Genomic DNA, 15,947 nt, shown 5'->3' with positions numbered 1-15,947 from the left:
GTGGACACATAAGTAATTCTAAGTCCTGCTGTTCAGTCAGGGCCCCAAAACTCATAAGTTAGGCTTATAAATCATGAAATGTTCAAAATAGCAAATTTGAGGGTTTTATTTGTCTGTGGGGTTTTTGAGCCTTTAGGGCTCACATGTTTAGATCTCATCTGCAACTATGAGAGCTAGAATTATTTGTTTTAAAAATTAAATGCTCATATAATCGTATGACGTAAAGAACAGGGCTTCAAGATAAATACCAAATATCACAAGGGTTGGCACACTGAGACACGGTATTTTCTTGGGGCTTATTGTGATGCAGCAATTGAACCCTGAGCCTGCAAAGCAATTTTGGGTCTGCTGCTTATGCATGACACGTACTGGGTAAATGTAATTCATTTGTAATATATTACTCTTTTATGCAATTGTTTTACATATTATTTTCATTTTCATTCTTTCAGTGTGTCAAACTGCAAAGTATTATACAAAGAATATTTAACATATTGGTAGTGACCATCAGAACAAAGGGCTTCTCTATGCTACCTCTCTACTTCAAAGGGAGGATGGTAAGTAGGGTGTTGGGAATTTACTAATGAAGTGCTGTGGTGCATATGCAACAGTTCATTAAGCAAATTCCCACCCACCCCACCCCCAGCAACTCCAAAGTTTTAAACTTTGAAGTAACGACTCACATGTAGCCATGGCTCACCCGCCGGTACTTCCAAGTACCCGGGGTACTTTGAAGTCACTTTACTCCATACAAATTTTGAGGAGCGAAGGAACTTCGAAGTACCCCGGGCACTTGGAAGTACCAGAGGGTGAGCCATCGCTACACATGAGCCGGCACTTTGAAGTTTGGAACTTTGAAGTTGCCTCAGGGGGGAATTTGCTTAATGAAGTGCTGCATATGCAGCGCAGCACTTCGTTAATAAACTCCCAACACCCTACTTGCCATCTTCCCTTCAAATAGGAAGGTAATGTAGACACAGCCAAGCAGTCTCTTACTTCCTCATCCCTTCTACTGATCGCTTGCCAAAGTCTTGGTTGCATTTTTCAAAAATAGATTTGATCATTTTATGAGAGTTGGTAACATTCATAGTTATGTATGATAAGAAAAGGGTAGTATATGATCATGATTCAGAGCATAAACTGGTTTCTGTAAGGGTCAGGAAGTGTTTGTCATATGCACGACATTTGCACTGTTGGTTATGTGTATTGTAAGGAATGGAAGGAAGGTGTTTAACCTTTGTGGAAGTGTCAGGTATTCGCCTATGCTAGATATTAGAGATAGAATTGATAAATCTAATTCTATATGACAAATCCTGTGTGGCAGCAGCAGAGTATGCACACCTTTTAAATAACTTCTCACCCATAGGAAAAATTGTGAAAGCTGAACTACTGGCTTCCTGGTGCCTTATGCGTTTGGGCCGTCTGTGGTTTGGATCTGCCACTTTGCTGATGTAATGGATAGAGAAGGCTGCAGCTCTGTCATTCCCTGACAATTACCATTTTCACTTTCACTATTTTTCCTGCCTGCTCATAGGCTTCATTTAGCAGGTTCTTTCACCTGCTGCTAGTCAAATTGCTTTCTACTATTCCCTCCTGTTCCCCTGGGGAAAAAAAGCCAACAGGAAAAAGTACATGATGAAAATGAGGGGGCATTTACATTTGCTCTTCTTGCTTAGTTGCCAAATGCTATTTCATTCCTGATAGGAGAAAATAGTCATTATTCTTGCAGTTATACTTACTAACTGCAGACATAAAAGTCCCAGAGCACAAGGCTTTCAGTATTCCCATAATAATTTGTTACACCAAATCTAATAGTGATTTTCTATTTTCCGTGTTATCCTTATTTTCTTTCCACAAGCAAGAAAATATTTTTAGGGGATGAATTTCAGAAGCAAGTATTAGTTACAGGCATCTTTTTATATCACAAGAGGGGAAGATTTCAGGAAAGATGAATATCTCTGCTCTGAAGACAGATGAAACTTTCATGCTGATCAACTTTTTTGAAAAGGGAAAGATCTTATACAAGCTTTGGTTAATTTTGCATTTTCTTTCTGTTTCTTTTTTGTTGTTTTCACTCAGTCTGCTGTTTAATCTTTGGTTACAGGCCACTAAAGAAGTAATAGAGCGAGAGGCCCCAGGAATGGCCCTGGCAATGCTGATGGGATCACTTAATGTTACTCCTCTGGGCATGCTGTCTAGGTAAGAATGTTACCAACAAAATACAAAGTGAACTATTTCCTAAAATATTCAAGGTGGATGAATGACAGCACGGAAAAGAACTGATACTTGGCATATTTCTTAAGAATAGGGGGATCTTGGCACCAGATAGTTGGCCAAATTCCAACTATGGTATTTGCGTTCTGCCTCTTTAAATTCCCTCTGCAACAGCTTCTTGATAACAATTCAGTGCAGTTGCAGTTCAGTGATGAGTGAAGTGATTCCTGTATATGGAGCTTGTAAAGCGCCAAAGCACTTTCTTTAGTGTGATAAATGTAAGGGTATTATTTTGATGATACAGCATGTTACAGCATAAACAAAGAGCATCTATATGGAAATACAGAAATATAAATGTGGTGCCGTCATATGTGCTTAGTTTTCAGCCATTAAACTATTAAAATTTTGAAATTTACTGTCTAATGATTGATGATGATTTTTCTTTCCCCTTTGATGTTTTTCTTCAAACAGCAACTTTTCCCACAATCCTATATTTCTTTTAAAGTACACATGCAAACATGGGTTTTCCCATTTATTCTCCTGAGATCCCCCAGATCAAAAATGATCTTTTTGTATAAGGGCAGAGCTTTAGAAGAATCCATATGGTTTTGTTAATTCATATGTGATTGCTCTTTATATGCATGTGAAAGAGCTAAGCAAATATATTATAGGATAACACAGAAAGGATGACGCTTTGGCTTTTATTTATTTAATTCTCAATTACAGTCATAGTTAAAACAGGTGTTGTAATCAAGAATAATAAAGAGGTTTTAAAATATGAAGATAATTCTTACTCAGATGCTTATAGTTGAGGGCCCAAGTGATTTGAGAGCTTCCATTTAAACTTTTGTCTCAATATGAGTATCTGAAAGGGCAACAGTATGTAAGCGTCACAAGATTCTGTGCAACCCATGCAGTGTTTTCGTTTTCTTGTGTGATATGCGATATGTACTGTTGATTATATTTGTAGAATCTGAAGAGAAAATAATTGTGCACTTTTTTTTTTCCACACACAGAATGCAGGAAAGTGAGGGGATAATTTAGCTTCTTTCTTGTCAGTTCTGACCACTAAGGTGGAATTTTATGGAATGGATGATCAGAAAATGTCCCTTAACTTCAGCCATTCCAAAGTGTTGTACTGGAGAAGAGTGGAATTCCCCTGCCATATTAACCCATCCCTAACTATCTCAAATACAGTTATTGTACTTCATTATTTGGAAGAGTATACAAATTCTCTTTTACTTTTGCCAATACCACCTCAATTCAAGCATTAAATACAGAAATTAGCAGACAAGTAGGAAAGGGACTGGGACATTGATCTGTCATAGAATCATAGGGCTGGACAGGACCTCAAGGAGGTCATCGATCCCAGCCTCCTGCTTCAAACTGGATAAACTCCAACTAAGTCATCCCAGTCAGGATTTTGTCAAGCCAGGACTTAAAAACCTCTAGGGATGGATACTCCACCACCTCGCTAGGCAATGCATTCCAGTGCGTCACCGCCCTCCTGGTGGAGTACTTTTTCCTAATATCCAACCCTACTTCTCTCCTTCTGTAACTTCAGACCATTGCTCCTTGTTCTACCATCTTTCACCACTGAGAACAGTTTTTCTCCATCCTCTGTAGAGCTCCCCTTCGGGAAGTTGAGGGCTGTTATTAAATCACCCTTCTGTGTTTTCTTCTGCAAACTAAATAAGCCCAAATCCCTCAGCCTTTCCTCATAGCTCATGTGTTCCACCCACTTAATCATTTTTTTTTTTTTTTGCTCTCCACTGAACCTGCTGCAGCACATCCACATCCTTTCTGTACTGGGGGGCCCAAAACTGGACACAATACTCCAGATGTGGCACTGAGGTAAGGCTGACCGATCTATAGTTCCCTGGGTTGTCCTTCTTTCCTTTTTTTGAAGATGGGCACTACATTTACCTTTTTCCAATCATCCAGGATCTCTCCCAATCTCCAGGTGTCTTCAGAGATAATGCCCAAAGGCTTGGCAATGACATCTGCCAATTTCCTCAGTACCCTTGGGTGCATTAAATCCAGACCCGTGGATTTGTGTACCTCTAGTTTTAATAGGTAGCTATTAACTCATTCTCGTTCCTGCCCCCTCCCCCTTCCCGTACTGCATTGTCTAACATTGTAGTGTGGGAACTGTACTTGTCCGTGAAGACTGAGGCAAAAGAAGCACGAGTACTTCAACTTTTCTTGCATCATCTGTCACTAGGTTGCCTCTCTCATCCAGTAAGGGCCCCACACCTTCCCCACTAACCCTCTTATTGTTAACATGCCTATGGAAACACTTCTTGTTACCCTTCACATCCCTTGCCAGCTGCAGTTCCAATTGTGCTTTCACTTTCCTGATTACCGGGCTGCATTCTTCAGCCATATATTTGTATTCCTCATTCATCAGCTGTCCATGTTTCCACTTCTTATACGCATCCTTTTTGAGTTTAAGCTGCTCGAAACTGCTCTGGTTGAGGATGACTTGCAGACCATGAGTTTAAGACCCCTGATCTAGACTGTCTCTGAAAAGTTATTGTATAACCTGCTCTTTAAAATCTCCAGTGATGGAGATCCCACAAGTTCCCTAGGCAGTGTATTCCATTGGTTTACCACCCTGCCAGGAAATTTTTCCTAATGTCTAATCTAAACCTCCCTTACTGCAACTTAAGCCCATTGCTTCCTGTCCAATGATCTGGAGGTTAAGGAGAATAATTTTTCTCCTCGCTCCTTGTAATAATTTTGTAGATAAATGAAAATAGTTATCATGTCCCCTCTCAGTCTTCTCTTTTTCAGAGCAAACAAACTCAGTTCTTTCAGTCTTCTCTCATAAGTGATGTTTTCTAGACCTTTAATAAGTTTTCTCGCTTCTCTCCAAACTTTTTCCAATTAGTTCGTATCTTTCCTGAAATGTAGTGCCTAAAATTGGGCGCAATATCCCAGTGGAGGTCAAATCAGTGTGGATTAAAGTGGAAGAATTACTTCTTTTGTCTTGCTTAGAACACTCCTGTTAGTACATCCCAGAATGATGTTTTGCTTTTTCTGCAATAGTGTTGCACTGTGGTCTCATAGAATCACAGAACAATAGAGATGGACGAGACCTAAGAAGCCATCAAGTCCAGTCCCCTGCCCAAGGCAGGACCAAACCCCATCAGATCAGCCCAGCGCAGCCCAGCCAGGGCTTTGTCGAGCTGAGACTTAAACACCTCGAGGGTTGGAGACTCCACTACTTCCCTGAATAGATGATTCCAATGCTTCACCACCTTCCTAGTGAAAAAGTTTTTCCTAATGTTCAACCTGGACCTTCCCATCTGCAACTTGAGACCATTGTTCTGTGTTCTGCCATCTGTGACCACTGTGAACAGCCTCTCTCCAGCCTCTTTGCAACCTCTTTTCAGTAAGCTGAAGGCTGTTATCAAATCCCCCCTCAGTCTTCTCCAGGATCAGTCTTCATATTTAATTTGTCGTCCACAATAACCCCTAGATCCCTTTCTTCAGTACTTGCTTCCAGGTAGTCATTTCCCATTTTGTATGTGTGCAGCTGATTTTTTCTTCCTAAGTGTAGTACCTTTCATTTGTCCTTATTAAATTTCAACCCATTTAACTCAGACCATTTCTCCAGTTTTATTATGCGGATTTGAATTATCTAAATCATTGATGAAGATACTGAACAGATCCAGTCCCTAAACTGATCCATGTGGAACCGTACGTGTTATTCCCTTCCAACATGACTGGAAACAATTGATAACTACTCTCTGGGAACAGAAATTAAATGGAGTGGTTGATAATTCCCTGGATTGTTCTTATTTCCCTTTTTATAAATGGATACTATGATGGGGTGCTGCAACAGAACCCCTGGGAGTGTTTCCTGGTATGCTAATCATGTCACTGACATCTGTCTTCTTGCTCTCTCGGACTCCCTACTCCACTGTCCTGCTGAACCAGATCCTCTGGTCTCTCCCAGCCAAGGTACAGAATTTGGGTTACCATCTTCCTTCATAGCACAGCAGACACTGATTTTCTCCAGCTCTGGGACAATGCAGTTCTAGGGCACAGCACCCAGCAAACCAACCCTCAAAAGGGATCAAAACACAAGTAAATCTGTCTCTCTGTGCAAAAGTTTTGTGCAGGGAGGGCTAATCATGTAAGCCCCTTTTTGTTAACGAGAGGAAGTTCTGCACAGTGGTGCCCCTTGAGGTCATAATTACTTAGACTGGGCTTATAGAATACGAGGACTAGAAGGGACCTCGAGAAGTTGTCAAGTCCAGCCCACTGCCTTCGTGGCAGGACCAACTACTGTCTAGACCATCCCTGATACACATTTGTCTAACCTGTTCTTAAATATCTCCAGAGATTCCACAACCTCCCTAAGCAATTTATTCCAGTGTTTGACCACCCTGACAGTTAGGAACTTTTTCCTGATGTCCGACCTAAACCTCTCTCGCTGCAGTTTAAACCCGTTGTTTCTTGTTCTGTCCTCAGAGGCCAAAAAGAACAAGTTTTGTCCCTCCTCCTCATTATTATTAACTCTTGATTATTAACACACAAGTTTTTGTTAAGTAAAACCAGCAAGATTTAAGTGAAAACAGATTAAAATGGTGACTAAAGTAAATGAAAACGCATAGCTAGTTCTAACTTGCCTAAGAGACTGACAGCATACAAATTCTTATCCTAAATAGCTGTTCTCAATTCAGGTAAAATCTTCAAACCCGAGCAGTTCTCCTTCTCTAATTTTGGGTCAACAGCCTTTCAGAGTTCTTTGTTTCTTCTTAGGCGCATTCCAAAGTAGGTTGCAGTTTAAACTGGTGGCTTTTCAGTACTTAAACTTCCCCTTAGGTCAGGAAAACTTTGTTTTGCACACGCACATACACCATCACATGAAAAAACACTGGATCAAAATGGAATTTAATATGAGATGGTTACATTTTGTTGTAATACCAACCACCTTTTATACTTACAGGACAGAAAAAATAACCTATTTAGAAATCATTAAGCTTTTCACCCTATGGTTCTGGGAGCAGAAATAAATGGTTCTCATTAGCACATTTAAAACCATAAACAGGATTACATTTCATATTTCTAATTTCACGTAGAAAAATGATACCTATACGAAAATAGACTCTACAGATCCAGCAGAATGTAATATTAAAATGGGTAGGTTACATGAGGTATTTTATCCAAAGCCTCTGTGTTATGTATATTTATATTCATAATGCAGTATTCATAAAGCATGGCATAGGGTCCATCACAGGCACTGTATTTGCTTTTTTTCCGGTCTTCTTAAATCTTACTGGTCTTCCATGAATTTTCATGATAGTAGCTAATGGCTCAGATATCTATCTCCTCAGTCAGCTCCTTGGGTATTGTAGGATGCATTTCATCAGCCCCTGGTGACTTGAAGACATGTAACTTCCCTGCGCAATTTTTAACATGTTCTTTTCCTGTTTTAGCTTCTGAACCTACCCCATTTTCACTGGAATTTTCTATGGTAGGCATCTCGTCACCACTCACCTTGGTGAAAACCAAAACAAAGAAGTCATTAAGCACCTATGCCACTTATTCATTTTCTGTTATTCTTTTTGGTTCTTCATTTTATAATAAGCCATCACTGTCCTAGGTCTTCCTCTTGCTTCTAATAAATTTGTAGACTGTTTTGTTGTTACCCTTTTTCTAGCTAGTTTGAGCTTGTTTTGTGCCTCAGCCTTTCTAATTTTGCTCCTGAATACTTGTGTTGTTTGTTTATATTCATCCTTATGACATGAATATTTGTTTATACGCATCCATATGAGAAATGTTCAATCTCTTCACATATAATTAACAGAGAAAATGGCAAGGCTTGTGGCATAAATTTTTTGCACATCACTAATTCACTTGCAACAAAGCAGGACCTACAAGGTCTAGCAAAATTTTGTAGGAACTCTTGCAAAGAGTCCTCGTGTAACAAAGTGCTGAGTCAGCACCTTGTGACTCACCTCTCTACCAGTTTATAATATTATTTCAGCACTGATTGAAAGATGGGTGGTTGGCAGAGTTGACCAAATAATTGAGAGAAAAGATAACTGAGAGGCTAGTTTGGTGGAAATATCCAGCAGGTAGAATTATACAGGATGCACCTCCCTAATCCAGAATGGTGAAGACCTGACAGGTCCCAAATTGGCCAGACCAGGGAAGGTCTAGGGTTTCTGCCCTTGTCGGTCCCAGACTCCTGCTTTCTGGGGATTCTGGGATTCCCAGGCTGCCAGGGGCCTTTGGCTGGGGCAACCATATCTCCTTATCCCAAATATAGGACAGGGAGATATATGGGGAGGGGTGGCTCCTCCTGCCTCCACCAAGCCCTGGGGAGCTGGGAAGGAGATGGCAGCCCCCGGCACTTTCTGGGAGCCCCAAGGAAGTGGCAGCCCCCAGTGCTGCCCAGGAGCCCGGGTGAAGTGACAGCTGCCAGCGTTCCTGAAGCCCTAGGGAAGCAGCAGCCGCCAGTCCACCCTGGGAGCCCTGGAGAAGCAGCAGGGACATGGCAGCTGTCCACGCTCCTCACACTTTCCTGAGGCTCGTGAAAGTGACCTACGTGCTCTCTGGTCAGCAGCTGCTGATGGAAAAGGTCAGTGGGGTGAGGGTCCAAATATAGGACAATTAGTCCCTTTTAAAAATAAGTAGGGACACCTTTATGGCATCCCAAATATGGGACCATCCCATCAAATGCAGGATGGATGGTCACCCTAGCTCTGGCTCCCAGACCTGCACTCTTGGGGCTGCTGTAGAGCCCAGCAGGTGGGAGCCTCTGGCCCCAGCCCTGCACTGCGGCAGGGGCTCTCCCTCAACCACCTATCACTGACCTCTCACTTACTTACTGCCCAAAACACTTTCTTGTTTTCTTCCGTGACACTACTTACACGTGGAACATCCTCCCTGAACTGATCCTGAAGGCCTCTGTCCATTCTTCCTTCACGTACTTTTCAGGAGGACCCACTTTGGACATAAATGCCTACAAATATTCACCTGTAAATGATGTTTTGGTTTTGGGGCGATTTGGAATATCAGATTAATAAGTATAGCTATAACACAGAATATGTTTTAAAAAGGAATTGTACATTGTATATAATCACCTGTATAAATTTTGATATATTCATCACTCCTTTCATTTATATATCACTTGTTTTCTTAGCAGCAGGTACTCTGTTTAGCTCTTTTTTGAAAGAATAACACTACAAGTCATCAATTCTAACTGCACATTTAGAGATACAGTAAACTCTTTCATATCCAGCAACCCTGGGACCAGGAGTTTGCCAGACAATCAAATATGCCAGATAATAGAGAGTAGCCATGGGATCCCGAGCAGCGGGGCAGGGTCCCCGCCAGCCCCATGGCTGAGACCAGGCTGGGGTGCGAAGCCCTGCTGGCAGCCCTAGCCATTGGAATCCTGGCTAGGTGGTGGGAGGGCCCCACCAGTCCCATGGCTGGGAGCTGACTGGAGCGCAGAGCCCTGCTAGAAGCTCCAGCCCCAGGGACCTAGCTGGGGTGGGGGAATTCTGGCAGCCCCAGGGCTGGGGTAACTCTGCCAAGGTGTGGCGCTCTGCCTGCAGCCCTGGGGCCAGGAGAACTCTGCCAGGGCTCAGAGCTCCACCAGCAGCCCTGGGGCCAGGGAACCCCAGCAGCCCCAGGGCTGAGAGCTGTCAGGGGCACAGAGCTTCACCAGCAACTGTAACCCAGGGGACTTGGCTGGGGCCTGGGGAACTCTAGCAGCCGTGGGGCGGAGAGGGAGGCTCTCAGCACTGGCTCTCATCATGTTTATGCCAGTTATTTGAGAGTTCCTTTTGACCAAATACTAGATAAAATAGAGTTTGCTGTTTGTGTATGCTGCATTGTTAACCCAGGTTTAGACTCCGTTTTGAACCCAACTCCCCCTACTGTCCACACACATCTGTCTGACTTTAGTGAGCAAGTATTCACAACCCAGGTCCTAGGACAAACCCGGGGGTTGGATGCTGAATCCTGCTGAATAATGCAGTGTAGACAGACCCAACATTGTGTAGAAATATAAAACTATTTATAGTAAGTACCATATTTCATATTGTATGGTAGAGATATTATCTGAGTATTGAGAGCCCAATACAGGCTTATTCTGAGATCCTGACACCAACTCCTTCTTTGTCTTTTTTGCAAATCACTTAAAATCTCTTCTCATTTTTTCCCCATTTGTAAAATGGAGGTATAGTATAGCCTGAATTTCTAAAAGAAAAAATGGTCACAATTATGAGGCTCCTTGAAAATGTGAAGTCATCTGCATAACTGTTTAGCAGTAGCAGCATTATTCATTTTTGATCTTACATGCTGATGAGATAAGCTCTCATCACAAGTCCTCTGCTGGAAATTATCACTTCATCCTCTTGGGAGTGCACAGCAGACTACTCATGGGGAGAATAAAATTTGAAAATTGCCCTTTAGTTTTGAAATGAATATGATACTATGACATCCAGGTTGCTGTACTGCAGTGCTGCTGATTAAATTTTTATATACAAGAATTATAAGTATTTCCTCATATCCCTTTCTTATGCTGAAATCAAACAAATGCAATAGGACAAATGGAAGTTGGAGTAATCGATTGTTATGCTTAGTTCCTAGTCAAAATATTTTCTGGTACCATTAATCAGGTTGCATACAAACAAAAGAACAGGCAGTCCTGTACCACCTTAGAGACTAACAAATTTATTAGGCCATGAGCTTTTGTGAGTAAGATCCACTTCCTCAGATGAAATATGGAATGGAAAAACAGAATCCAAGGTTTATATAGCAAGAAGTGAGCGGGAGTGGGGGTGGGGGAAGAAACAGGCTAGTCTTCTGCTACAGACTGCTGCCCAATCTCAAGACAATACTCAACAGTAGCCACACACCGTACCACAGAAATGCTAACCAAGGAACTTATGCCTGCAACAAACCCACTGTCAACTCTGTCCATATATCAGAGGCGTAGCCGTGTTAATCTGTATCTGCAAAAACAACGAGAATTCCTGTGGTACCTTATAGACTAACAGATATTTTGGAGCATAAGTTTTTGTGGCATCTGATGAAATGGGTCTTTGTCCATGAAAGCTTATGCTCCAAAACATCTGTTAGTCTGTCAGGTGCCACAGGACTTCTCATTGTTTCAGTTCATGTATCCATATAAGTGACACCATCACAGGACCTCAGCACAGAAGCCATACCATTAGGAGATCACACATCTGCATATCCAATGCTGTGACATACGCCACCATGTGCCAGCATTGTCCCTCTGCCACATACATTGGACAAACAGAACAGTCTATTTGCCAAAGGCTGAATAGAGATAAATCTTAAACAGAATACACATAACCTCCCTGGACAGACAAAAATGGATTTCTAAGTAGTCATTCTTCAACAATTTTGCTACAAGATTACAGAGTGGAGACATCCAAACTAGAAATTGAAAATTTGACCCATTTAAACTAGGCCAGAACAGAGATCTCAATCAAGTTAAGTATTACAGTAAACCCTCAATTTAATGGACTAATGAGGGGGAGGGGTGTCCATGAAACCTGAAAGTCCATAAAATCTGAGGGTTTACTGCCCACCCACCTCTTCCAGGCTCTCCCAGTCTCCCCCACCCCTCAAAAAAAATGCTGACAACTCACCAGAACCATCACCACTGGAGCCAGAACGGCCACCGTGGCTGGAGCCGCTGGACCTGCAGCTGGGGCCTCGCCCAGGCAGCAGGAGCCACCACTGCTGGAACCTCTATCGCAGCCTGGAGGAGCTGCTGTTGCCAGAGTTGCCATGCACTCCTCCCACCAGGAGTGGGGCACATACACAAGTGCTGTCTGCCCATGTATGTGCCCCACCCCTGGTGCGAGGAGCATGTGGCAGGTCAGGTGGCAGTCCAGGCCGCCTTGGAAACTCCAGCTCCAGCAGCTCTGATAAATCAGTTGACAAACTCTATAGGGGGCTGGTGGATTTAGGATTTTATGGTTCCTGATTAAGCAGACTTTGGGAACAATGGGGGTGGTGTTCTTCTTAAACTCTGCTGAATCAGGATGTGTAAAATTGAGGGTTTACAGTACAAAGGCAATTTCCACAACTTTGATATTCCTAGGAATGGGCGTGTGTGTGTGTGCGCGTGTGCGCGTGCATGTGTTCTACTAGAGATAGGTGACCCTTTTGTTGTTCATCACCATTCCACCCCCTGGATTCTATTTTTCTACTTTTCATTTGAAGAAGTGGGTCTTACCCAGGAAACCTCATGACCTAATAAATTTGTTAGTCTCTAAGGTGCTACAGTACTGTCTGTTATTTATGAAGCTACAGACTAACACAGCTACCCCTCTCTGATACTACAAACTAAAGAGTTTAAGCAAGTACGGTTGAACCTCTCTAATCTGGCACCCACGGGACTTGACCAGTGCCAGGCTGAGAGAACATGCTGGATTACTGGAGGTCATTGTTATCTAGCAGTGTTACCAATACTTTCACTGCTTACTGAACTTTTAGAAGATGTTTAGGGGTAAATCACCACTAAATAACATCACAGAACACTGAAAGCCATGACTGGTGACTGGAAACAAACTTTATAGGACCACGGGAAACCTGGACACACCCATGACAAGCAATCACCCAACTAACTAAAATCATACTGTGTAACAGATGTTGCCGGATGAGAGAGTTGCAGATTAGACAGGTTCAGCCTGTACAGATTTACTCCAAATAGGACTATGACCCAATCAATGTCTTTATATTGTTACAGTTATCAGATGTGGAAATCTGATTGTCTGCCCTACCTGACACTGCTTCTGGGCCTATTTCTTCTAAGCACATCTTGCCCCCATCCCAATTCAACCCTTAATCAGAATGTGACCAACAAGTATTTTGAGCAGCAACGAAGGGTCCTGTGGCACCTTATAGACTAACATAAAAGTTTAGAGCATGAGCTTTCGTGAGTTAACTCACTTCTTCAGATGCTGGTCCTGGAAATCTGCAAGGCCAGGTGTAAATAGGCCAGAGCAAGGCTGGGGATAACGAGGTTAGCTCAGTCAGGCAGGCTGAGTTGTATTGTCATCAGTAGATCTGGAGGTGTGAACTCCAAGAGAGGGGAAGCTGCTTTTGTATTTAGCCAGCCATTCACAGTCTTTGTTTAATCCTGAGCTGAGGGTGTTGAATTTGCAGATGAATTGTAGCTCAGCAATTTCTCTTTGGAGTCTGTTCTTGAAATTTCTTTGCTGCAGGATAGCTACTTTTAAATCTGCTACTGTGTGTCCTGGGAGATTGAAGTGCTCTCCTGTGGGTTTTTGTATATTGCCATTTCTGATGTCTGATTTGTGTGCATTTATTCTTTTACGTAGAGACTGTCCAGTTTGTCCGATGTATATGGCAGAGGGGCATTGCTGGCACATGATGGCATAAATTACATTGGTAGATGTGCAGCTGAATGAGCCCACGATGGTGTGGCTGATCCAGTTAGATCCTGTAATGATGTTGCTGGTGTGTATATGTGGGCAGAGCTGGCAACGAGGTTTGTTGCATGGATGGGTCCCTGAGATAGAGTGACTGTGGTGCGGTGTGTAGTTGCTTGTTAGGATTTGTTTTAGGTTGGCAGGTTGTCTGTGAGCAATGATAGGTCTGCCTCCCAAGGCCTGTGAAAGTGTGGGATCATTGTCCAGGATGGGTTGTAGATCCCTGATGATGCACTGTAGAGGTTTTAGCCGAGGACTGTAGGTGATGGCTAGTGGTGTTCTGTTGGTTTCTCTCTTGGGCTTGTCCTGTAGCAGGAGGCTTCGTGGCACACGTCTGGCTCTGTTGATTTGTTTTCTCACTTCCTCAGGTGGGTATTGCAGTCTCAAGAATGCTTGGTGCAGATCCTGTAGGTGTTTGTCTCTGTCGGAGGGGTTGGAACAAATGCGGTTATATATACCCGCATTTATATATATAATATATACAATACCCACCTGAGGAAGTGAGAAAACAAATCAACAGAGCCAGACGTGTGCCACGAAGCCTCCTACTACAGGACAAGCCCAAGAGAGAAACCAACAGAACACCACTAGCCATCACCTACAGTCCTCAGCTAAAACCTCTACAGCGCATCATAAGGGATCTACAACCCATCCTGGACAATGATCCCACACTTTCACAGGCCTTGGGAGGCAGACCTATCATTGCTCACAGACAACCTGCCAACCTAAAACAAATCCTAACAAGCAACTATACACCGCACCACAGTCACTCTATCTCAGGGACCCATCCATGCAACAAACCTCATTGCCAGCTCTGCCCACATATCTACACCAGCAACATCATTACAGGACCTAACCGGATCAGCCGCACCATCGTGGGCTCATTCAGCTGCACATCTACCAATGTAATTTATGCCATCATGTGCCAGCAATGCCCCTCTGCCATATACATCGGACAAACTGGACAGTCTCTACGTAAAAGAATAAATGCACACAAATCAGACATCAGAAATGGCAACATACAAAAACCCACAGGAGAACACTTCAATCTCCCGGGACACACAGTAGCAGATTTAAAAGTAGCTATCCTGCAGCAAAGAAATTTCAAGAACAGACTCCAAAGAGAAATTGCTGAGCTACAATTCATCTGCAAATTCAATACCCTCAGCTCAGGATTAAACAAAGACTGTGAATGGCTGGCTAAATACAAAAGCAGCTTCCCCTCTCTTGGAGTTCACACCTCCAGATCTACTGATGACAATACAACTCAGCCTGCCTGACTGAGCTAACCTCGTTATCCCCAGCCTTGCTCTGGCCTATTTATACCTGGCCTTGCAGATTTCCAGGACCAGCGTCTGAAGAAGTGAGTTAACTCACGAAAGCTCATGCTCTAAACTTTTCTGTTAGTCTATAAGGTGCCACAGGACCCTTCGTTGCTGCTACAGATCCAGACTAACATGGCTACCCCTCTGATACTTGACAAGTATTTTGAGAGCATGCAAAATGAACTGACAGGCAGTGGCGACTAGTTAGAATTACCCTTTCATGCTGAGGTTTTCCCATGAAAAATGGCACTTGTATATGTTTCTTGTATATGTTTAACCTTCTTTCTCTTTCTCTACAGACCTGTATGTGGAATCAGAGGAAAAACTCTCATAATTAACCTTCCAGGCAGCAAGAAAGGGTCACAGGTAAGAAATGTTCATATTGCATCTAATTTGAAAGCTTGCTGCCATTCAGTAAGAAGCGCTTCAGATTGCTTGACATGGCAGAAAATTAGATACACAACCAGTTTTACAAAAATCCATAAAGATATGTGCCAATAAAGCCAAAGCAGGATTAAGCATATTGCTGGCTGCAACTACAAGACTCTTCATTCTAATTCTCAAGGAAAAGTAAGAGATCCAGTTCAATCTTACGCATGAAAAAATAATTTCTTTTTTATTGCCAGTTTTCGGCAGTATGGAAAAAAGAGGATGGAGGGCAACAATTTTTAAGCCACTGTGAAGATACATAGATTCCAGACAACCTCTTCCTTTCATTACTGAATTTCAGAGTTATTACAGTAGAAATAATTTTAAAACTCAAAGTTACAGTTTATCCCTCATATGCTTTGTTTTCGTTTTGCTTTTCACTAAGCTTGAAGAGGGAAACTAGTCTGGTCAGTTAACTATTTTAAGTTGTTTTCATTTATTGATTCTAACACACTATTACAATTATTTTACATTTTAGAGTTTCCTTCACAGCAGTGAAAGATTCCCATCAAAATGAGAATTT

The 15,947-nt window shown here is 42.5% G+C and overlaps 1 protein-coding gene across 19 annotated transcripts in view; it reads left to right on the top strand.

Moving 5' to 3' along the window:
• GPHN (gephyrin) overlaps positions 1-15,947 on the top strand; it is a 535,600-nt gene that overhangs the window by 292,368 nt on the left and 227,285 nt on the right. For all 19 annotated transcript variants that reach the window (XM_074998888.1, XM_074998882.1, XM_074998890.1 and 16 more), the window contains 2 exons: positions 2,102-2,196; positions 15,295-15,361. In XM_074998888.1, coding sequence (XP_074854989.1) covers positions 2,102-2,196; positions 15,295-15,361 — 162 coding nt within the window. The remainder of the gene's footprint in view (positions 1-2,101; positions 2,197-15,294; positions 15,362-15,947) is intronic.

The sequence above is a fragment of the Carettochelys insculpta genome, chromosome 6 (assembly GCF_033958435.1).
Source record: "Carettochelys insculpta isolate YL-2023 chromosome 6, ASM3395843v1, whole genome shotgun sequence".
NCBI classification, from domain to species: Eukaryota; Metazoa; Chordata; order Testudines; family Carettochelyidae; genus Carettochelys; species Carettochelys insculpta.
Note: the sequence above shows the minus strand (reverse complement) of the source record. Positions and strands in the feature narration are given on the sequence as shown.